Genomic DNA, 24,430 nt, shown 5'->3' with positions numbered 1-24,430 from the left:
AGCCTCGGCCTAAGCGCTTTCGGCCGAGGAAAGGGGCGGCGGTAGCAGGAGGTGGAGACAGGGACTAAGCCACCACCTCCCGCCGCCCGAGGAAACGGCTCTCACGTGAGGGAGGCGGTAGCGCCGAGCTCACCCTGCCCGCTACCTCGGAGGAGGTGCTGCCGAGTCCCCGGCTCCGCGTGCGGCTCGGCGGCGCGCCAATGCCCACCAACTTCACCGTGGTGCCGGTGGAGGCGCAGGGCGGGGAGCGGGACTCGGCGGAGCGGGATGCGTGGCGACAGGAGGAGGAGGAGGAGGACAACAGGGACCGGAGCTGCGGTGAGAGAGGGGAGCGGGGTGGTGGCGGCGGGCGCTCGGTGAGGGCAGCGCCGCGTCTCCGCGTCAGGGGCAGCGACGCTGCCGGGCGGTCGAGCGGGCCGAGGCTCTCCCGGGGGGCCCCGCGCCGGCTGCTGGGGCGGATACGTTTCCTTTCCGTAGTGGGTGGCGTCCGCTCTGCCTACGCAGGTGAGGCAGTGCGCTTCGGGAGAGGGTGAAAGTCCAACGCGAGAGGCGGCTGGGAGCTTCTGTTCGCGCGCTGCTGCACCGCCGCCGGCTGGGACGAAGTAGCAGACCCGGCTCAGCTCGGAGCGGCGCTGCGGCCCGCCGAGGGCAGTGAGCGCCTGGTCCGCCTGCTATCGCCTGCTCAGGAGAGCAGGAGGAACCAGCGCCGCAGGCAGGGTGGAAGATGTGTCTCTCCTTAAAAGTCAAGTCCTGTCTGAGTATGCTAGAGCAAGAGGCAGGAGGAAAAGTTTCAGGCCGTGGAGAAAAGCGTAATCGTAGGTGGTTTGTTTCAGGGCCAGCCGTGTGCCTTTCTGCCAGCATCCGTCTCTCATTAGGCGAGGTTTTTGCTGCCTGGCAGTGCTGTGGTAGGAGCCTTGCCTTCTGCTAGGCCTCACCCCTGAAGTTGCGAAGGTGACCAGAACAGAGCCTGAGGTGAAGCTTTGTAACGTTGTAAGCAGGACGGTCCTCAGGGCAGCCTGTTTGGCGACAGGATGAACATTTGTCTACAAGCAGCGGTGGGTTAAATAAGAGCTTTTCTCACTCAGGCGGTAAGGCTTGTCTAGGGAAGCAATAACTCTTCCTTCAGCTGAGGAACTTCCTCTTTGCAGAGCATGTTGCAGCAGCAGTTCCAAGTATGGTCCCTGAACTGCTGCTAGCAGTATGAAGACTCACTGAGTCTTACGTGGTAGTTTGGACACTGCATTACAGTCAAAACGTGTTCTGAGCCCAAGTTCAGTAAGGGAGACTAAATGCTCTACTCAAATTCACGGGCTGAGGAAATGAGCAATGTATGTAATGTTTCTTGAGGTACTGTATGGATGTGTGTACTGTGTAAAGCTGTGATGCATAAGATTGTTAAATTAATGCTTTGTAATCAAATAGTTATCCATAGCTCATTCTCCTGAGAACTTAATAAAAAAAATAAAAAAAAAATCCTAAAATACAAGCTTTGTTATTGGCAGCTAAAAGGTAGAGTGATTAAGCCCATCTAAAGGCTTTTGCTAAACTGCAAGAAAACAAAACTCATGCAGTGGGGAAAAACATGCTTCTCCTGTTCTTGAAGGTGAGCTGAATGAGTGCTGCAAAAATACGATGATTGCTAGAGTTGTAACAAGGTGTGGGGAGGATACAGTGAAGAGCGGGGATGGAAATAAGAAAAGAGGTGGAATGGTACATTCCTCTTCAGATTACCCGTGGTTTATATACCTTATATGATTTTATTATTTAGGCTATCTAGAATTTTATGTTTTAGTTGAATTAGCTGATGTAAAAGGTGAGTAATCATTCTGGAATTGTCTTGTCTGCAGCAGTGGTTTCTTTTGTGTTTGGGTTGGGTTTTTTTTTGTTTTTTTTTTTTTTTTTTTTTTTTTTTTTTTTTTTTCTTTTTCTTTTTAATTGTTTTGGAAGGAAGCAGAAACAGACTGTAAGCCATTGAATCAGCAATAAAATATTCCTGGTGACTTATTATCAAGATACTTATCAACTGTTCTGTGTACTTATTCAGGCATTCTCTGCTGATAACCTATGTGATCATAGAGTAAGTTGGGATTTTCTTACTGTATTTTCTTCACTCCTTTGTGAATGTATGAAATTCTGAAATATTGTTTTTGTGTGATCCCTGTACATCTTTGAAGAGGGGGAAGTTTAGGTGAGTGGCTATTTGATTGGATTATAGTACTTACTAAGATAGGATTTGTGAGGGGCAAAGTGTAGAAATTGGTGTATGAATTGAAAGACAGAAGTGAAGGTTGGAGCCTTCCATAACTACAAAGTAGCAGGAGGAATTTGTATGTGCTTGTGTTGTTCAGTGTCCTTGTAATTCCATACAAGTGAAGGAAGAGTAGTTAGGGAATAATTGGTAAAAGCAGGGAAAAAGGAGGAATGTACTGCAATAAATGAAGTTTTTTGAGAGTTTCTGGCTTTCTTCCCTTATCTTTACATGTATCAATAGTGAATGTTGATCAATTTCCAAGTTTTGACAGATTTATACTAATTTGTTTTTCATTAGCCATCCAACATATCAAGTATTTCAGAACATAACTAGCATCCTCTGGTATTATTTACCTGGTAATAACAGTGTCTTATTTACAAAAGAATATGATAAGTAACTCCTACAAAAATTCTTAAATTGAAGACCTTCAGTTACAAGGAGTATCAGTGACAAACCTGCTCATCTTCAAGTAAGCTATTAAAAAGCACACCTTCCCCTCCCCCTTACACAGTCAGGAAAATGGCATGTCATTTTAGGCACTTTATAAACTGGCAGTAAAGTCTACTGCTCGTAGGCATATAATCTCTTGTTTATTTGTTCCTGAACTAATCGTAAAATCAAGTTAATACTTGTCAATCCCTCTTCAGATCGCTTATGATTTTATAAAGTCACAGCTCAATCCTGTCACCTTATGAACTTAATGCTAGAAACTGTTAATACGATTTGTCAAACTATGATCTAACCACCTCTCTACTCTGAGTACAACATATATGTCTCCTGTTTTCTTATCCAATTATACATTAATGGCTTATCTGAGATCTCCTTTTTGATTCTATGGCAGCTTAACTTCCTTAAGCATGTTCAGTGAATGACTAGTTGTTTTGTCAGATTGTATCGGAGATCCTTGCAGACTGTATAAATTGTATTTCCATTACGCACATGCTGGTTGATTCTCTCCTTTAGCTCCTTTTGCTTTGGGAAACAGTGTCCTTTTACAGAAGCCATTGGTTGCTTTCCCCTTTACCCCTGGAATGTTGTGTAATACAACTCTGAAATTGAAAATACTATTCCTGCTGCAGAGAAATGCATACAAGACACTTGGTCTCAGACACCATTGTTAAGTATAGGAGTCATCTTTGCTTTGAGGGGCATTGGCCATCCAGATCATCTCCTGACAAGTTTCTAGCTCTGCCATGGGACTCTAATTGATCCATTCACGTTTCATAATGATTGGAGCTATGTCAATGCACGTGTTCCTGCTCTGTTAATAGCTACAAGGGGAATTGTTTCCACCTGTGCAACCAGGGCTGGCCCTGCCCCTTTACCAGGTTCAATCACTGGTTCAGGCTGTGACCTAACAGTTCCCATACGAGTGTTTCAGAACATGAACCAATGGCTGAGCATATCAGGGTCAAGCTATCCTTTGCAGTCTGGTTCATAATTGCAATTGTGACATTTACTGTGATGCTGATATTATTTCCCATTGAGTGGATACAGTTTTTTCATCATGACTTAAAGAATCTATAGTCTTCAATTATCGTAAGAATTATAGAATATTTAGAGTTGGAAGGGAGCTTTAAAGGTCACCTAATCCACCTCCCCTGCCATAAACATGGACATCCCCAGCTAAATCAGGTTGTTCAGGGTTTGATCCAGCTTCGCCTTGAAAGTTTCCAGGATGGGGCATCCAGCACACCTCTGGGCAGCCTGTTGCAATGCCTCACCACCTTCACTGGAAAAGACTTTTTCCTTATGTCCAACCTGAATCTACCCTCTTGAAGCTTGAAGCCATTTCCCCACATCCTATCACCACAGACCCTGCTAAAGAGTCTGTCCCTTTTCTATAGCTCCCATTTAGATACTGAAATGCCACAGATCAGGTCACCTCACAGTCTTCTCCATGTTGAACAGGACCAGCTCTCTTAGATGGTCCTTACAAGAGAGGTGTTCCATCCCTCGGATCATTTGTGGCCCTCATCAGGAAGTGCTCCACCAGGTCCATGTCTCTTCTGTACCAAAGATTCCACGTCTGTACACGTACTCCAGGTGAGGCCTCACCAGCACAGAGGGGCAGGATCACCTCCCTCCACTATGCTTCTTTTGATCCTGTCCAGGATATGGTTGGCTATCTGGGGTGTGAAGGCACATTGCTGGCTCATGTCCAGCTTCTTATCCACCAGTACTCCAGGTCTTCAGCAGGCCTGCACTCAATCATTTCATCCTCCAGCTTGTATTGGTAGTGAGAGTTGCCTCAACTCAGGTGCAAAATCTTGCATTTGGATTTGTTGAACCTCATGTCAACTACACCGCACAGCTTGGTGTCATCCTCAAACTTGCTGAGAGTGTGCTTGACCCCACTGTCAGGGTCATTAATGAAGATATTAAAGAGTGTTGAGTAAAGAGTATTGATCCCAGCACTGACCCCTGTGGGATATGTCCTTCCAGCTTCTTTTGCAAGAAATATTTGAAAGTCCATCATAAAATGTCACTGAAGAACAAGATACGGTGATAATTCTTCAGTGACACCAGAACTCCTTCTGCTTCTGTCTCTGTTGGTTTTCCTGGCAAGCCATGGACCTTGGGGAGAATAGAATAAGTATTTAATTGGCACTGAAAGAGGCAAATCTGCCCTCCATGGTGAAATACATACCATATTCCTGTCCTGTGTCAAACTTTCCACTTGGACGAGGCATGTCCAGGCCTTTTATACTAAACCCTTTAGCCTGATATTGATGATTGAATAATTATATTAGGTATCAAAGGGGGAGTTTTGATCTGCTGGAGTGACATAATTAAGGTCCCCTTGGTAATGAAAATTGGAGTGTGTATTATAATTTCAGATGGCCAAGTGCCAATTTACTTGTGGTATTATCATTCATTTCCCTTCTAATAATTCCCACCGTGATGTAAGTAAGCCTCACCATTTTGGCCCCACTTGCACTTCCCAAAGTCATCTTCTAGATTCTTAGGGGCAGGGAGCAGAAGATTATTTATCACTCCAACTGGGCATCTCAGTTGTATGTCACTTCTCTTAATTTGGATCCTAAGTGGGGAGGCCCAAGTTGTTTGTAACATGCGCAGGATACTGGGTCTTTCATTCAGATCTCTCAGCGTTTTGTGTAGTCTCTTAGTCCATCCCTGCAAGGATGAATGGCCTTTAAAATGCCATTATGCTGCTCTATCAGTTGCACTCACGTCAGATTATAAGGCAGATGGTACTGCCATTCAGTGTTATTTTCCTTGGCCTACTTTCATACCATTGTTCCTATAGAGTGCGTATCCTAGTCACTTTTGATGACCTGGGGAGTCCTGTATGCTCCCATCCATTTAGTTAATGCCTTGACAGTATGGACTTGATTTGCTTTTGGCACTTTTGGATAAGCCTATGTTAATCCACTTGTGTCAATGCAGGTCAAGGCATATCTAGCCCTTTCACATAGAGGGAGAGGGCCTGTGTAGTTGTTCTGCCGTCTCTGCAAGGGGTGGTGCCCTCTGGCAAGATGTGCTGTTGTTTCTGGCAAAGGTCTCAGCTTCATCCTGGAGCATGCTTTGCGTTCTTGACATGCCTGGTTGATATCTGACATTTGAACAGGCAGTCCCCATGCTTTTACTGCTGCCCATGTTGTTTTCTGCCCAGAATGTTACAACTTCTTATGTAGTTACTGGTTGATGTTCTCGGCTGGTGAATCATCTAGCCACCTTATCCAAGCTACTGTGTTGACTTCATCATCAAGAGTCCACTGGAGGGCCATAAAGATGATAAAGGGCCTGGAGCATCTCCCCTGTGAGGACAGGCTGGGAGACATGTGTCTGTCCAGCCTTGAGAAAAGAAGACTGTGAGGAGATCTCATTAATGTTTATAAATGTATTAAGTGTGGGAGAAAAAGGGATATGGCCAACCTCTTTCCAGCGGTCTGTGGGAGCAGGACAAGGGGAAATGGCCATAAAGTGGAGCATAGGAAGTTTTGCATCAATATGCAAAGGAACTTCTTCACAGTGAGGGTGGTAGAGCACTGGAACAGGCTGCCCAGAGAGGTTGTGGATTCTCCTTCTCTGGAGATATTGGAGATGTTCAAGACCCGTCTGGATGCCTACCTGTGCAACCTGATGTAGGGAGCCTGCTTTGGCAGGGGGTTTGGACTCTATGATCTCTGGAGATCCCTGCTAGCCCCTACAATTCTGTGATTGTGTGATCATTCTCCAGTGACTGCGTGGGCTGGTGTCTGGATACATGGTAGGTGTGTACAGTTCTATGCCTAACCACGTCCCATGCATCCAACCATATGTCTCTTCTCCAGATTGGTCAGGTTTGGGCAGTCCAATCCTGAGTGGCCCACTGTGCAATCCAAAACGTAAATCCTCAGTAGACTGTCCAGCTAACCATGCAGATGTGCAATGCACTGTCACCTGGTTCCTGGGTTATAAACATTCACATTGCTTTTAGCCCCCTGGCTACTCTGTCCATGCCCTTCTTTGAACCAGATGGCCTCAGTTGAGGGATGGTATGCAATTGCTTGCCATTTAATATGATTTCCTTTGCTGGACTCATCCGTGTACCAGGTGTCTTCTAGGATAGGATATTTTTAGGACAGGATTTCCCTCTGGTGGAGCGATAGTGGTCTCTTCAGGAGCATCACTATGGTACATCACTGGGCCTAGTATCTTTTGTAGCTCTTCTTTTAATGGTGAAGACAAGTGACTTGACTTGAAGTGACAGACAGGCAACCCAATGTGCCTCTGTCTGGGCTTGGGCCATCCCTGTCTTAGGAGTATGCAATTTATCTTTTACCCCCCTTGAATAGGTAGTGTTGTTTTTACTGCTGCCTTTGCTGTTTGTGTTATTGGCTCTTCTGCCTGCCGGGCAGAGTACGTGGCCAATAACTGTTTTTCAGTTGGGCTATACTTTTCTTCTGTTCCATACCAAACCTGACACCAGAACCCTGACACTGCTGCAATCCCCATTCAAACCCTTCCTGGGTTACGTGCTTGTCTAATTTGGCAGGTAGAGTGGGATTGAAAATACTAAGTGCCTTGCTTGTTTGATGGCTGATTTGGCTTGCTGAAAAGCATCTTATTCCATCTGTCCCTTATCTCACGATTAGCCTTTCTTAATTAGTCTATACAGAGACCTCAGGATTTGTGCAAGGTGGGGTATGAAGATGTTGACTGTTTACAGGCTGCTTTGATCCGGTTCCATGACTGATGAGGTGTGGAGACCCACAGACCCATGCTCCAGGAGAGGGGGAAAAGGGGAAGGGAGATGGGCAAAACAGTGGCAACGATCTGAGAAGGAAAGCTAATTTACTAAAAAAGATAGTGGAATGCAAGATAACACAATGTAATACAGTATGATTGGAATTGAAGCTAATAAATCATGTAAAATGAGAATGTCCAAAAACCAAAGGCCTTACTCTAATACTGAAAGTGAGATGGGTATGGAGCACAGATGCTGCAGAGACAAGCAGAAAGGGAAAAAGGACATCTTGTGATTTATGAACAGTTTGATCTTTCCCTCTGAATGAAAAATGGAAACAGAACAGTGAAAAGTCTTTTGGGATATGTAGTTCTTCTCTTCTAAGACAGGCGTACCCAGAACTATCAAAATCCATGGAACTGGAGAGTTAACTCATTAGTTCCCATAGCACTACATGATGTTATGATGTGGAATACTGATAACAAAACTCACAAAACCATGACAAATGGTTGTCCAGTATCCTAGGGTGCCCAAAAATTCTTGTAGATGTTTTGCTGTAGTTAGTATTGGAAACATCAGTATCTTATTCGTAATGGCACTGGGTAAACTTTTGTCTTCTCTGACCAGATGACTCCCAAAAATTTCACTGATAGTCTGGGCCCTTGAACCTTTTGTGGATAGATAGCCTACCCTTGCTCTCATAAGGTAGTTTGATAGTGAACCTACTACTTTTCCAAGTGTTTCCAAAGAGGCAGAAATTAGCATTAAATCATCAATATAATGATATAATTTGATGTTATCTAGTTTATTCCACCCCACCAAGTCACAGGCTACCAAATTATGGCAGTAAATTGGTGAATGTATGTATCCTTGTGGTAGGACCTGAAAGATTCACTGCCTGCCCTTCCATGTGAATGCAAATTGGTTTTGTGATCCTTTAGCAATGAGGATACTAAAGAACATGTTAGCTAAGTCTAGGTCACAGTAGTAGGTTTCTAGCTCCATACTTGATGTGTCCAGGAGGGTGACAATATTGTGTACCATGCGAATTGGGATGGTGACCTTATTCAATTCTTTATAGTCTACTGTCATCCACCAGGTCCCCTCTGGTTCCTGTACGGGCCATGTAGGGGAGTTGTAGGAGCTACGTGCTGGTCTGATGATCCCCACTTTTTCCAATTCTTGTATTGTTCAAGAGATTTCTTCCTGACCTCCTGGGATTTTATATTGTTCTGTATTAGTGATCCGGCATGGCTGGGACACCCAAATGCTCATGCTTTGCATAGCCCTGCAGAATTGACTGTACTGACTGGACAGCAATACTCCTAATTCGTAACCTGAACTCTCCAAAATTAGTTTGGAGAGTCAGTCCCCTCACTTTATCTATGCCTAATATCTATTCTATCAATACAGGAATATAGTTTGTACTCCTGAGGAGGTAGGCATCTAACACCCAATTTTAATGAGGTTTGTGCCACAGGAATCATTTTTCCCCCATACTCTCCTATAATAGCCCATTTACTGGAAACTTTACGGGTCACCATGGACTATAAACATCTCAGCTCCCATGTAAACTGTTGCCATTTCTCTTTGTATATTTTTGGGGGGACAAGCATATTGCCAATTTGACGTAGGGCCGCTGTTCCTCTTTGGAGGCCCTAATCCTCAGGTGACCATGCCCCCTCTTCAAGCCATGAGTTGAGAAATCTTTTGGAGGCCCAGCTGTGGCTGCTTGGGCCCCCAGGGACATTTTTTAGATTCAGTGTTGGGGTGTCTTCTAGCCTCTGTGCCTGTGAAGGAATCTTTTTTTATAATCCTGATATCTTCCCTCTTAGTGGGTGAGAGTGTAAATTGTTGTTTCTCTGTTGTTAATTGCCTCCACAGATCTAGGAGGACATGGCTAGGTCGTTTTTCAATCTTACTAAACTGTACCTTGGCCCGTATGAGGTTATGCCACATTTGCCAGGAGTGGGGCTGTTGAATTATGGCCTCAAAGGCCACCAAAAGATTTAAGATCACTATAAATGTCCTATAGCAACGGGGAGGGAGCTTACTGTAGAATCAAGTCTCTCATACCTGCAAGTGAATTTGACCAAGTCAGGACTCTCAGAAGAGTCCTCATAGCTTGCTTCTCTCGTACCTAGCTCCTTAATTCCAGAGCTCTTTCATGGAATTTCATACCCCACTATGGGGGGTTTATCTGTATTATTAGGCCGCATCAGTCAACAGGCTGCCATAATCCATTGAATTAAAGAGTGATTTTCCTTGTTGTATATGGCAGTCATATAATCATTGTTTTAAGGCTGGTTGTGTTGTAATATATGCTAGCTTAGGAATTTTGAGGCCATTTACTACAATTCTTTCAGCTTCCATATCCCATAGCCTTAGTAGCAAGACCACTACACTTCTCTTGGCCTCTGTTGGAAATGCTGGGCTAGATCCATTCATTGGTTTGGCTGTAGTATAAGGGAAACTGTAACATGCATAGCTATTTGAGGGGAATTCAGTCCTCAGGTGGTACACTCCTGGCCTTTCTTGTTTTTTTTTTTTTTTTGCATGACTATAGGATGGATATCTAGCGGGTCCAGTTCTGCCAGGGCCTCTAGTTCGGATTTTTTTTTTTTAACAGATCTTTCCAATATTGTTAAGGCCATAGTTCAGATTTTTTTAAAATAGTTCTCTTTTCCAATATTGTTAAGGCCATAGAAATCAGATTGCTCGTGGTCCCCTTTGCTTGCAGTGGACAGGGCCCTGACTTGTGGTTTTGGGCCAGTTTGGGTGGCCTCATCTGTAAGCGCAGCAAGTTTATGCTTGTGCTGTTTAACTCTATCATGTAGTGAGTTATTTTCTTCCTCAAGATTTTGTTCTGAAATATTTAGGTGATTTAATGCTGTTAACAGAGGCCATGCTACAGTAGAAGCAGCCAGCTGCCTCTTCTTGTTTGTCGTAATTCTTTTTTTCTAGGCCCTCAATCTAAGCAGCCATGAAGGCGGAGGAGCTGGCAGTGTTTCCCTCATCTCTCACTGGGCTCCATTTTTCTATAATAGAAGCCAGCGCATGCCATGGAGAGACTAGGAATCCCAAATGTGACTGAGTAGCTCTTTCCCCACGGGGATAGATTTCCCCCATCCCAGACATCCTGCTACACCTTCTAGGAAAGCAATTGTAAGTTAGTATTACCTTTTGTGGGTGGCTCTTATTTTCTTTTTTCTTAATTAGTTTCCTTAATTAGCTATAATCTTTAGCTAACTCACAGCAATCAAAAATAAACAGTGTCCAGCCTGTTTAGGAAATCATTATGGGAGCCTTTCGATGGTGACAGTTTGAGTGGTAATCTCTTTAGAAAACATTTATTTATTTATTATGAAAACTAATATGTATCTAAAGAAAAAAAATCACATTCTCTCTTTGGAAGAAGAAAGGAAACATTCAGTTTCTTGCTTTGTGAAGAATGGGAAGTTTGCCTATTGTCTTTTCAGACTGAGAAAGGGAATTTTATAGCATTCCTCAAAAACTGCTGACATGACTGGTTTTGTGCAGCTGCTTAGCAGCCTGTGTGTGGAGGAGGCTGTTGAGGAGAGTAAACAGAAAGTGACAGGAGGTAAGATTTGTCAGCATCAGTGAGTTAAAGCAGGTCTTGTAAGAGGAACTTTAGGAAATGTTCCTGGAATGGCTTTCAGTGCTTTCTGGCCTTTCCACAGGTTGTTGGTTTTTTTATGCAGGTGCTAGGATCGTAAGGAAAAGTAGATTTCTGGTGTGATTAAAAGATTACGCCACAGGAAATAGTACGTTGTAAGCAATGGAATCAATTCAATGAATTGTAACCATTTATATGAAGTTGCTTTAGGCTAGTATAGAATATATAAAATTACACAAACTAGAAAACATTGATATTGATATATCTAATTTGAAAGAGAATTAACAACTTAGAAAAGAGGGCTTAAAAGGAATCTCTTTGCTAAAACAAGTGTTTTGAAATGTAAAAAAGAGCTTGCAAAATCATTATGATTATATATTAAAGTGTTTTATTCATCTGCTACATCTTCAGTACCCTGCACTTGCTTCCTCCGTAAAAGTAGTGTTTAGCAGCTATATGTGCTGAAGACATATTCATATGTACTTGATGCATAAACCAGCTTTTTTGACCATGGATGAGTCTTTGGAATAGGTTGCTATTATTTGCTGTTAACATTTACTGGAAGCATGTTCAAGTGAATTTATTTAATGGGAAGAAAACCTTAAGCTGCATTTATTATTAGGTAAAGACATGGGATTTGAGTGACTTGATCCTGCCCATTTCACTAAGCATAGTATTAATTGCTGACGGAAATCCTTCAGCTTAATTCTGATCAGTGGGTTCTGTGACTGTCATGTAGTTTGACTGTGTCATGTGCCTGTTTCACACTGTGTGAATCCTTAATGAGTTGTTGCAGGATTAATCCAGTACTAGTAAGAAACAGGATTTGAGGTCTTACACAAAGCTGGGAAGAAGCAACCATCAGTTTGTTTCTCTTCTTGATATGCGAAGAATCATCAGAGAGGAATTATTTGATTTTCCTTAATTATGAATGAACGAGATAATGAAGACAGTGGGCAAAATCCAAGTGAGTCTCTTTAAAACACGGTACCATAGGTCTATTGAGTATTTTACTGAAGTAGCAGATTCTGTACTTCCTGCTGCCTTGTAAAGAATTGATTAAAATTTTACAGCGTGCTGTCATTGAAATTACACTGTGCTTATTAAAATAGCTGAGGGAAAGGGAAATAGGGAAATTAAAACTTGGGGATGCAAATAAGGTGAGTGGATATAGTATTGGAATCCTCCATTACGTAAAGGGGTTTACAAGGAGCTTAAATACGTTCTGTTGTGCTTTTCAAGTTAATTTAGATAAATTGTGCTAGCCATTAATTGTTATAATGTCGGAAATCAATGATTTATTGAAAAAATTTAAACAACTCCTTATTAACAAGTAAATTGTAAATGAAGTAGATTGCACTGAATTTTCAATCTCATCCCATGTAAAAATTACAGTAGGCAGGATGTGTTCAAACAAGGTTACTGATGTCTTCATAGTTTGAATTAAAGTAAGACAGTGACTTTCAAAAGTTTGAGTCTATTTTACTACTCTTCAGTATATTTCAGTAAAATGTATGTTTTTGGAGTAGGAAGGGTAAGGAATTATTTTTTTAATATTATCTGAGTCCTTCTTGCTAATTAAAAAAATACAATTGGACATGTAGAAAGTAAATATGTATGAGATAGATGACAGAATTGTACTTTTTGCCACAGGTAATTTTCTTGAATATGACATTTTGATATTTCATATTAAGTGACTTTTAAACCAATTTTTTTAACCTTAAATTGTTTATTTATGTTAACAGTGGATTTACCCCTGTGCAAACAGGACCTCTGTGTTTTCAGTTTGCAGTGGCTAGACTGTTCTTAATCTGGCCCAGTACTAATGTCATGATTACACTACTTAAGTTTTTGTTAGGAAAGGGACATTTCATTGTATCTTGATAATCAGAACATATTCCAGCATGCATGGGCTGTGCTTTTGAGTTGCTATTTTGGAGCACTTTTTTTCTAGTTTTCAAAATCTATGCAAGCTTTTTTCTCTCCTCTCCTCTCCTCTCCTCTCCTCTCCTCTCCTCTCCTCTCCTCTCCTCTCCTCTCCTCTCCTCTCCTCTCCTCTCCTCTCCTCTCCTCTCCTCTCCTCTCCTCTCCTCTCCTCTCCTCTCCTCTCCTCTCCTCTCCTCTCCTCTCCTCTCCTCTCCTCTCCTCTCCTCTCCTCTCCTCTCCTCTCCTCTCCTCTCCTCTCCTCTCCCCCTCCCCTCCCCTCCCCTCCCCTCCCCTCCCCTCCCCTCCCCTCCTCTCCCCTCCCCTCCCTTGTAGTGTAACAAGAGATACAGGTGCTTGCTCACTGGGGCTTGTTTGGACAAAACGTATTTGAATATGAAGTCAAATAGGAACATTTTTTTGAGTGTGAGCAATAAAGAGCAGGTATAGTGTGGAACAGAAAGGATTTAGGGATCAGGCTGGAATAGAATAGCACGAGCTTGGTTTAATGCTGTGTTAAAGAGGGCTGGCATGATCCTTGGAGTAGAAAGGTGATTATTATGCTTCTTTAAATAGCACAGTTGAGCCTAATATTAGAAGGCTGTACTTGGTTTTTAGAGCTTGAATTTTTCTTGCATGTCTTCCCTTGCATGTTGTGTTTGGAAGGTGTATTAAGAAATTACAGCAAAAATTTTGAAAAAAGCCAGGTTAAATTAGAAATAAGGAAAACTTCTTTGAGATTTTTCTGCTGATTAAAAATCCTTAACCATCATCACCATCATAAAACTCTGCAATTTTTATTTCAAGTCTGAGAACACTAGGGTCAGATCTTAGCATGCTTTCTCAAAGTTGTTCTGCCTAATGCAGAAATTCTGCAATCTTTGGAAACATGGGAAAAAAAGATTAGATGGTCTAATATTTTTTTTTGTCCTTCATCTCTTGAACAAGCATCCAAGTGCAGATTCAGGACAGTCCAGCCAAGATTGATAGTGTGCTTCACAGTCTTCAAACTAGTATGAGGCTAGTCTGTTCCTGTGTGAGTATTCATGGGAAACACCTGGTGAAAAATTTGCAATATTTCAATGTTGCAAATGAATTTCCAAATTGTTTCCACAGCATTGGAGCCATTATTCAGCTCTGTACACAGTTCCCTGCCCATAGTCCACCAATTTGAGTAGATGAGTCATTGAACCACTTTCATGACCTGACTGCTGTGCATGGCTGTCCACAACGTGGCTTGTGGCTTCACATCACTGTCATCACTGCTGAAATGCACAACCTGTGGCCTCAGTATACCAACATAAATAGGCTGGTTTGGGTTGGAAGGGACTTTTAGGATCATCTATGTCCAATTGCCCTGCTATAGGCAGGGAAGGGGAATATGCCCACAAAGGTAGGAAAAGCCTGAGCTTATTTTGTCCCTCACAGTGGTGGACGCAAGTCTAACTAAGCTGCTGACTTCAGCTCTGAGAGTGACACAGAGAAACCAGAGTAGGCACAGGATCTCTGAACATCAAGACTAACAGTTTTGTAAGAAGGTATTTTGATTGTAAGAAGGTATTCTGATTGTCCTATGGGCAAAATAAAGAATCATTGTGCTTTGATGTTGTCAAGACCCTTTGACCTGGGCCTTATCTTCATTCTGCCTCTGGAGAAATGAAGGAGTGGAGGAATGCAGACATGAGCAGAACTAACATCCATCTCTGCCTGCCATCCCTGAGAACCTCCTGCTTTGTTCCTACTTATCTTTCTCTCTATCCACCTGCCTCCCACCTGCCTTTACACAGCTCCACCTGGTTCCTCCTGCCAGCAGAGCTCGGCACACCTTTGGCAGCAATGCCGCTTCTGCTCTTCAAAGCAACAGTAAGAGGAAGGCAGAGAAGAGGATCCTGCTCTGACAAATTTAAACTAAAAGACCCCAGCAGCGATCTGTTGCTTTGCACAGACATTACAGCTGCAGTCACCTGGCCTCCTGTTTTGCTGGCTGTTGTGCTAGGAGAGTCTTCACAATTTTGTTTAGAAGCCAAGGGTACAACTGTAGGGCTCAAGTAGTGGCTGCAGGGTTGATCTGGTGGAGGGGCTACACAAGGGCCCCTCTGTGTTCCTGGGGGATTTCATATGCCTCCAGGCCCTGTGCAAGCAGGGGGCCTTCTCTCAGGAGAGAGTGGGTAGCCCATGGCTTCTTTGTTTTCCATAAGCATTTAGCTAGTGTCAATGAATGTCAATGGGCACAATTTTTTCCATACAATGGAATCAAATTATGCACTTTTGCTTCACACGCACTTCCAGGTCAGATGCCATTTTCTCAGACTGCCTCTCTGCTGTCAGATACTGCAGGGCAACAAAATGTAATGGGATATGGAAGGGAATACGAATTTGATCCAAGTGCATTTTACCCTTCAAGACAAATACTTTGAATACAGGCCTAATTCCAGCGTATGTTTTATTTGTTGTATGGAAGCGTTAATGAGAAAAGGTTTAATGGCATTCACAGTTATAATGTTAGGGCTAGAACTTCAGCACACAGCCCTGGGTCATTTTGTAATTTGTGTGTTATGATGTATCTGCTGTTGGAAAAGAGCTTAGTATGTTAGGGAGTAGAGTGATACAGTAGGTATAATTACTTTTCTCATAACTTTATTAGAGAGGCATGGACAGGTGCAATGTTGGCTGGAAATGCTGAGGAAAAAAAAAAAGAATTTGAGGAATTGAAATCCTGTTTTATGTTTTTCCATTTGAAGTTTGAAGGTGTTTTTGACAAGACTTGTTTGTTAGAGATGATATTCTGAGTTTTTTCTTACTGGAACAGAACCAAGAAACAGAATCATAGAATCACTCAGGTTGGAAAAGACCTTCAAGATCATCAAGTCCAACCACAACCCAAGCATACTACCCTCACTCTAACAACCCTCTGCTAAATCGTGTCCCTGAGCACCACATCCAAATGGTTTTTAAACACATCCAGGGATGGTGACTCAACCACCTCCCTGGGGAGCCTATTCCAATGCTTAACAACCTTTTGTGTAAAGAGGTTTGTCCTGATATCCAACCTAAACCTCCCTGGTGAAACCTGAGGTTATAAAGGAGGACTTCAGTATTCAGCTATCTATAACCTAAATTATCAGTGTACAGTGCTGAGTTCATTTTACTTCTGAAAGTGTTAAGATTAATAAAGTGAATAAATATTCACAATAAATAGTTTAGTATATCTTTTTGATAATTTGTGTGGTCTAATATTTGCTGCTGAGTCATAACTCTAGTTACATTACGCCCTGTACGAATGCAAACCAACGCTTGAAATGGACCAACTCATTTTTTGAAGACTAATCCTTTGTACCCCAAAGGGAGTGTTAGTATTTAGCTAATAAGTACCACTACTAGCTGTCAGTGGACAAGAAAAGTCAACAGAACTGTGGCCTTAGTAAGACAAATATTAAGAAACCTTATCCAATGTAAGAGTTTTAGCTGTTGAATTGGTCTTGTAAGGAATGCTTTTTAAAAACTTTAACAGAAATAGCATAGACATTTCAAGGAACACAGCTGAAGAAAACAGTGTTCTGGTAATTTTGGTGAGAAACTACAAAGTTCTAGTACTGGTATGTATGCTTTAGTGTGATGATGTGAGAAGTCAGCAAGTATTTGAGGACATAGTTGTGTTTTGTTTTATGTTAACTGGACTGTTTTCTCTAAGTACAGTGGGGCTAATTAAAGGATAAAAGCCAGTTTCCCTGACAATCTTGTGCTAAACTGATACATTTCATGCCTTGTGAAAATGTACAACAGCAAAACCAACCAAATGCTGATGTGTGAGAAAGTGTGGAAAACTAGCCAGGCTGTAGGACTTGAAGCAACGTGGCTTTAATTATAATCTATAGAGAAACAAAAATGGAAGCTGGTGGATAAGATAAAACATTAGGTAAGAACAGTAGTTGTGAGTGAATTAACAGTTATTTTGGACCATGGAAGTAATTCTGGAGGACTGATGGACAATAGCTGTCTTTTGAATCTCTTATGGTACCATTGCAGCTTCTGTCATAGTGTTGTGATAGTGTGGAGCCCATTGTATGAGGGAGTGATAAACACTGCAAGGATCCTTTTCAGGAATATTTTTAGTCTTATCTTCTTGAGGTAATTGGATGTACTTCTCTCCTGTTACAACCAGGATAGTACTGCTGGTTTGTTCTGGGACTTCAGGTTGGGAGAAGTGCCCTGGAAAGGATATAGTGAAGGACACAGGGAAGAGAGGACAGTTTATTTTTTTCTCCAGCTCTTTTTCAATTGTGTAGCAAAGAGGCTACATATATTTATTGTTACTGCAATTTGTAAGGCCAAATGAGCAATTTGGAGTTTCCAGTGTTGTGACAGTATGAGCACATTCTTGCATTGTAAGGCTAGACACCAGTGAAAGTGATGAGGTATTTGAAAAGGTGCTTCGGAGCTGGTCAGAGAATCTACAGCTGCGTGTGATTGGTACCTCAACAAGAAATAGAATAAACATGGCATATCATAGAGTCTCTGCAAATTTTACAAAATAATTCTTACAACTTTTTTTTCTTCTCATAAATTCCTGTCTCAATACTACTGAAGTATTTCCTTAGGTGTGGTCATAGAGTCCCTGTGCAACTGACTCATACCTTCTTGAACTCATAACTTCTTGAACACTGAAAGCCTAAGGCATCAAAAAACAACAATAAAAAAACCCAAGTTATTTTTAAAATAGTATAGCTACCTTAAGCGACCAGTGACTTTTTCAGTGTGGTTGTTCCTTATCAGGTTAGGTATTTCATAGTTGTCCTGTTTTTGAAGTAGGAATTCGACTGCAGTTCCATTTGCTTCCTGGAATATTTTTAAAACAACATCCTGAGAATATCCTTTGTATGATGAACCTTGCTGATTTTTGTTTTGTTTTCTGCTAGGAGATGGTGTTTCTAGGGAAAGTAGTCCGTTTATTAACAGTGCAGAGATGGACAGAGGAAACATGTACGAAGGTAAAAATATGGCTCTCTTTGAGGTAAGTTCTCATTTCGTTGTGTATGTGTCTGGATGCATGTTTTGTTTTGCAATTTATATATTACTATATATATATATATAGTATGTATATATGCATTACATATATGCATTGCATTCAACCTCCCATTCTCTTGTTGTCCTTCTGTGCTCCTACCTTCTTTCTTCCAAAAATGTTAGCACAGAAAACATAATCTTTCAGTTCTCCTGTCGGACAAAAATTTGTGCACTGCTTTTCACTGAACTTTAGAGAAGATTGAACTAGGAGTCATTGATGTTTGTCATTAAATCTCTTTACCACTTATGACATTTCTTACTATTTTTTTTTGACGGAAATCATGATACCAGAGTTTTGTCTCTGGATTTATCTCCTTCAAATTTGAATTCATAGATCAGTATGCAAAACTACTTCTTGTTCAAATAAGATATTGTGTTACTCACTGTTGACAAATTGTTGCTGCTGTTTTTTTTTTTTTTTTGCTTTTTTTTTTCCCCTTATTGTCCCTAATCATCTTTGACATATATGCTTGCATTAGTTGTTTTCAACACATTGCTGATGTAGCATTGGATTTTTTTGGTATCCTGTGCTCTGTAGTATATGTTTCCTGGAGTCTTAACATTTTCAGCTGACTTGTATTTGTAAAAGATCTTTAATAAGTTCAAAGAAGTTAGTTCAAAGAACTGTGTTGTCATGACCTAATACCTTCAGGCAAAGATTAGTTTTTGTATATTACTGTTTTCAGTTCCAATCTGTTGTCTTCCTCCCAGTATTTGATCCTGCGTGCTTGACTCAATCTTCTAGTTCTGCTTCTCTTGGTATCCTTTTATTGCATGTGTTTCTTTAGGATTTTATTATTGTTTTCACCATGCTTTGGTTTTGTAGCAGATATTTGGCTGAAGAAAGATCAGCTTGCTTCTGTGTCAAGTAATATTACATATATTTAATTACATCTTATGTGAATATGTTCCAAAGCATACATTTGTTCAAAATATGTACATTGTTTTAAGAGTAGTCCATGTGGATCATGGTTCTTGAGAGCCTGAAGGTGCTTCAGAAAATTATCTAAGGCTACTTTTAGGGTTTTTTTTTTCCAGCATTCAGTTTGTGTCTAAATGTCATGACCCTGCCACTGCAATATAGGGAGGGACAGCAATATAATCATGTAGCATTCAACTATAAAGATTTACTTTTGTTCTTTGACATGGCTGGTATTTGGTCATGCTAGTTTTCAGATTAGAATGATTCAGGAATAACTTGTTGAGTGTATGTTTGAAGTAGTACCATAGAATCATAATTTAAGTTTTTATTATATGCAGTTTTCTTAAAATCCTGACAGGAGGAAATGGATAGCAATCCAATGGTGTCATCTCTTCTTAACAAACTAGCAAACTACACAAATGTGACTCAAGGTGTGGTGGAACATGAAGCAGATGAAGATAGCAAGCGAAAGGAAGTCAAGGTATCTGAACTTCTGATAAGTTACGACAAAGCTAGCCACATAAAGAGAAATATTTTTTAGCCTAAAAAGAAATCACACAGTTCTCTAAAAACAGGAGAGAGAAAAGCAGAAGTGTTCATTGATCTTGCTAGTGTGTTTTAGCAACACATTGTTGTAGAAGTTCCATATGAAATGTATGTAAAAGTCAGAACCAAAACAAGCATTACATGCATCTCAGTTCCCTCTTAATTTTGTTCCCTTCTGTCCTTGTATTAGCAACAGTAACTTTGTTTTACCTTTGGTGAGGATGCACTTTGACATTCTTCTCATTTGATGGTTTATTGATACATTTCAGTTGGCTGGATTGTTATCTGAGGTTGAAATTAGAAAAAACTTGAAATGGAGCAAGCCACTTTTTATGATCAGAAGTGTATTTGCTTCATAATATGGCAGCGGGTTTTTTGTTTGTTTTGTTTTCTGTATTAGGTCTATTGTTCCTGTGTTTGGAGGAGGCTCTCTGCCTCAAGCATATTTGCTTGAAGAGAGCAACTAAGATCTCCAACGGTTGTCTGCTGGGTGCCCCAACTGCCTATCTATACCTTTGTATGAGAGGAACATAAGCAACCTTGTCAGGCTATAGTAAGATACTATGTTGAACCTTCTATGAGCCGGAAGCTGTCTTAGAAGAAGAAAGCCAGGATCAAAACCATGTATAACACAAAAATGCAGTCAAGGAGGGATGATGAGCTGTGACTGGTAGGGCATGAAAGCTGAATGAGGGAAACTTAGGGTAGGTACTGGCAGAATGAGAGTACTGGCAGTTATTCATCTTTGAGTTTCTACTGATCTTCTGAGCTATGAAGGAAGAAGGAAAAGCAGATGAGAAAGAATAGAAGGAAAGAAGCACCTGGGAAGACGGATACAAAAAGGTGCTTGGAATTAAGGTTATAACTGGAATTTATTTTACTAGAGGAGGGACTTATAGTATTGTACCTGAATACTTGCTCTAGAACTGTTTTTGTTAAGACTTGACTGCTACTGGGAGTTGTTGGGACAATGTTGTGGCTTAACCTGACATGTAGCAAAGCACCATGCAGTCATTTGCTTATTACCCCTGCCCCCTCCAACCCCACATCCCCTCAACTGCTCCCAGTGGCATGAGGGAAAGAACTGGGGGAGGGGGGATAAGGGGGTGTGGAGTAGAACTCGTGAGTTGAGATAAATATTCTTTTACCAAGACAGAAAAGGAAGAGGAAAGGTAGTAGTAGTATTAATAATCATATATGCACAAAACAAGTGGTGTACCAGCCACCCACTGATGTCCAGCTAGTTCCCAAGTAGCAGCTGCTCCCCTAGACATCTTCTCACTAATTTTCAAGAGTTTTTTTTTGTGTGTGTGTGTGATGTCATATGGTATGGAAAATCCCTTTGGTTAGTATAGGTCATCTGTCTTGATTCTGTCTCCTCCCAAATCCTTGTGTCCTCTCAGCCACCCTCACCGGCAAGGCAGTACAATAAGCTGAGAAACTGAAATGTTCTTGGCTCCATGCGTATGCTGCATACAGCACTGCTCTGCAACAAATAAAATAGTGCTCTGTTATCAACACTGTTTGTCTCTTAAAGCCAAAACGTAGCATCATACCAGACACTACAAAGAAAAAAATCAGCTCTTTCCCAGCTGAAACCAGGACAGACAATGATCAAGGCTGTGTAATAAAGTCCGTAGCCTTTTGCTGTTCTTCACTTGTTTATCAGTTGTAGTTTCTTGTTCAGTTTTGGCTTTTGTTAATGCAGCCCAGTGTTAGCCCGTCTAGAACTAACTGGCCAAATGAACACTGTATTTACTTGCACTATATCAGCTTGTGTCCTGAAAGCATGATTTGTGTATGTTTTCTTTTTACCCTTTGGTGTCTGAAATTAATTGAGATTAAGCAATTGTCTGGTAGAGTAAAATTTTAATGGCATAATATAGTATTGGAATACTTCTACTATATGAAGAGACTGAGAGAGGCAACTATTCAGACTGGAGAAGAGGAAACTTGTGGGGATCTAATTTATACACAGTGATATCTGAAGGGAAGTTGCAAAGAGGATGGAGCCCTGTTCTCTTCAGTGATGCCCAGTGCCAGGACAAGAGGTAGTAGACACAAATTGGAAAGCAAGAGTTTCTGTCTAAAAATCAAGAAACACTTTGCTGTACAGGTGAGAAAGAACTGACACAGAGCAGTAGTTGTAGAATCTCCTTGGAGACCTTGGAAGCTGTATGGACATGGTCCTGGGCAATTTGCTCTGGGTGTCCCAGCTTGAGCAGAGGGTTTGGACCAGGTCACCAGCAGAGGTCCTTTTGAACTTAACTGTTCAGTGATTCTGTAGTAACTGAGCTTGTATACAACATCAATGTTACCAACATTATCCAGTGTGCTAAAAAATAAAGATAGAAGTCTGTATGGCATTGTGTCCTTTTATGTACTTGGAAATCTAGTGCAACCCTTGCTTGCTGTTTTAAATTGGCTGCATTTTTTACAGCCTGAGTTGTGATTTGAGATGAACTTCTGTACCTGGAGACCTAGTATGTATATTTATTGCTTCTAAGTTGAGTATTTCAACAGGAAAGGCTGACATTCATGAAGTGCAGAAGGTTAATGGTGAGGCCTGAATGGTTCTGTTGTCTTTGCTTCCAGGTTCCACGAATGGGCACATTTATTGGTGTGTATCTTCCTTGCTTGCAAAACATCTTGGGAGTTATTCTTTTCCTGCGTTTGACATGGATTGTAGGAACAGCTGGAGTTCTTGAGTCTTTCATCATTGTTTTCATGTGCTGTGCTTGTGTAAGATAATCTTTTTCTTTATTATTGATCGGTTTACTATTCTGTTACCAGAATACAGCTGCTTTCTCTTGTATAAACAAACATTACAAGCTTTTTCCTTAAGATAAATTTCTCTATAAAGTAATAATAATTTTTCTATAAAATTTCAGAACAATTGAGAGATACAGGATGGGTCTTCTATAACATTTAAATGTATGCACTGAATGTCATGTGTCCTTTCAGCATATATTGGGTTTTCTGTGATCCAGTGATAGTAAGTTTTAGCTTGAAGTATTTAATGGATTCTACTCAACGAGCAAATATTTCATGATACACATTGTATTACATTGAGACCTGAAGTCTTCCATTATTATTATTATTTTTTTTAACAACTTTTGAACAAACCAAAACATAAACTACTGGCATTGTGTCTGTAAATTCATTTTGGGAAACCAACAGTAGATGAATTCATCATAGCTGTGATAAATTGGAACAAAGAATATTTTAAGTACATTCTCAGTGGTCTGTACTCATCTATTTGAAGGCTGTCTGAAGCATCTAAACTTACTCAATCATCATGTAGAAGGTTCTGTACTCCATTTACATGGAAATATCTAACCAAAGATGATCAGTTTTAGTTGCTACGAAGTTTTATTAGTAAATTCTTAAGTGCTTTTGATCACTGTCTTGTCCCATTTTCAAAATACTTTAAATTTGTTTTGTTTCATCTTTCTGCAGACTATGCTAACTGCAATTTCAATGAGTGCAATAGCAACAAACGGTGTGGTTCCAGGTAATCAATATTTTTTTTTAATCTTAGACAAAAAATGGTAAAATGATAAATAATTAAATCTGAGATAATTTGCTGTAGTATTGAAATCATAGAATCATAGAATCATAGAATCACCAAGGTTGGAAAAGACCTAAAAGATCACCCAGTCCAACCGTTCACTTATTCCCAATAGCTCCTACTAAACCATGTCCCTCAATACAACATCCAGTCTTTCCTTGAACACCCCCAGGGTCGGTGACTCCACCACCTCCCTTGGCAGTCCATTCCATGTATCATATGAACTGTTAGAAGTAGTACTTGGAGTATTGTTTCAGGTATCTTGTAATTGACTTTTTAAGGTGAGAACTAGGTCTAGGTCTACCTAGACCTTCCAGGAGCTGTAGCACATTTTTGTTATCATCAATTATTTGATTCTGTTGAATGAAAGATATCATAATTTGAGCTAATAAAGATTGATTTTCTAAAGAAATTTGCTCTGCCTTAAATTTACAAATAAAGTGCTTTTTTCCCCCTGGAATTGCCCCTAGATTACTTTTTATTTATTTACTAACATCTGAAACAATTTGGTTTTCTGCAAGAATAATAGCCAGCATACTGGTAATAATCTCCTCCTATATAAGCATTTTAGGTTATGCTCGTCTCATTTACCTTTTTCAGGACAAGTTTGCCTGCTAAATTGTTCCTCTTCAATTATGAAACAGATGTTTTCAACACAAAATCAGTTTGCTTTTGAAGCTCTTCTAATCCTTGGTTTTCAACAAGTTAATTGAAAATATCAGTATTCTGATGTGTTATGGATCCTGTACAGATGCTTACATTAAATTTAAAAAATTGTATGTATACATACATAAAAATAAATTTTAAATTAATGAATGAATTAATACTCAGTTTTAGAGCTTTTCTAGCTTAGTAAGGTTCCAGAATGGATGCATAAGTTGTTGGGCAAAATTAAACACTACAATTTGTGCAGAATCTTGAATTCCAGTACTTGAAGGAGGCCTCTAGGAAAGCTGGGGAGGGATTTTTTATAAGAACATGTAGTGACAGGACAAGGGGTTTTGAACTGGAAGAGGGTAGATTTAGACTGATATAAGGAAGAAATTCTTCACTGTGAGAGTGGTGAGAGGCTGGAACAGGCTGCCCAGCGAGGCTGTGAATACCATCTCCTTGGGAGCATTGAAGACCAGGCTGAATGGGGCTTTGTGCAGCCTGGTTTAGAGGGAGGTGTCCCTGCCTGTAGCAGGGGGCTGGAGCTAGATGATCTTAAAGGTCCCTTCCAACCCAAACCATTCTATGATTCTGTTTCACAGATGTAGTACAGTATGTGAAATATAAATGCAGTAAGAATTTTTTTCAATTGTTTTTGTTTTATAATTAAG

General features: G+C 40.7%; 1 protein-coding gene across 5 annotated transcripts in view; it reads left to right on the top strand.

The window, feature by feature from the left end:
* The first annotated feature begins 98 nt into the window (after nt 1-98).
* Nucleotides 99-24,430, top strand: part of SLC12A7 (solute carrier family 12 member 7) — a 67,562-nt gene continuing 43,230 nt past the window's right edge. For 2 of the 5 annotated variants that reach the window (XM_052697662.1, XM_052697663.1), the window contains exons 1-5: nt 100-318; nt 17,922-18,016; nt 19,350-19,472; nt 22,133-22,279; nt 22,997-23,051. In XM_052697662.1, coding sequence (XP_052553622.1) covers nt 201-318; nt 17,922-18,016; nt 19,350-19,472; nt 22,133-22,279; nt 22,997-23,051 — 538 coding nt within the window. In that variant the 5' untranslated portion in view covers nt 100-200. Of the gene's footprint in view, nt 319-929; nt 952-17,921; nt 18,017-19,349; nt 19,473-22,132; nt 22,280-22,996; nt 23,052-24,430 lie in introns of those variants that run through there. The other 3 variants (XM_052697664.1, XM_052697660.1, XM_052697661.1) reach the window with 3 other exon arrangements.

This window comes from Tympanuchus pallidicinctus, unplaced genomic scaffold (genome assembly GCF_026119805.1).
Source record: "Tympanuchus pallidicinctus isolate F22 unplaced genomic scaffold, pur_lepc_1.0 scaffold31, whole genome shotgun sequence".
Lineage (NCBI taxonomy): Eukaryota > Metazoa > Chordata > Aves > Galliformes > Phasianidae > Tympanuchus > Tympanuchus pallidicinctus.
This window is presented reverse-complemented; position numbering and strand designations above follow the sequence as displayed.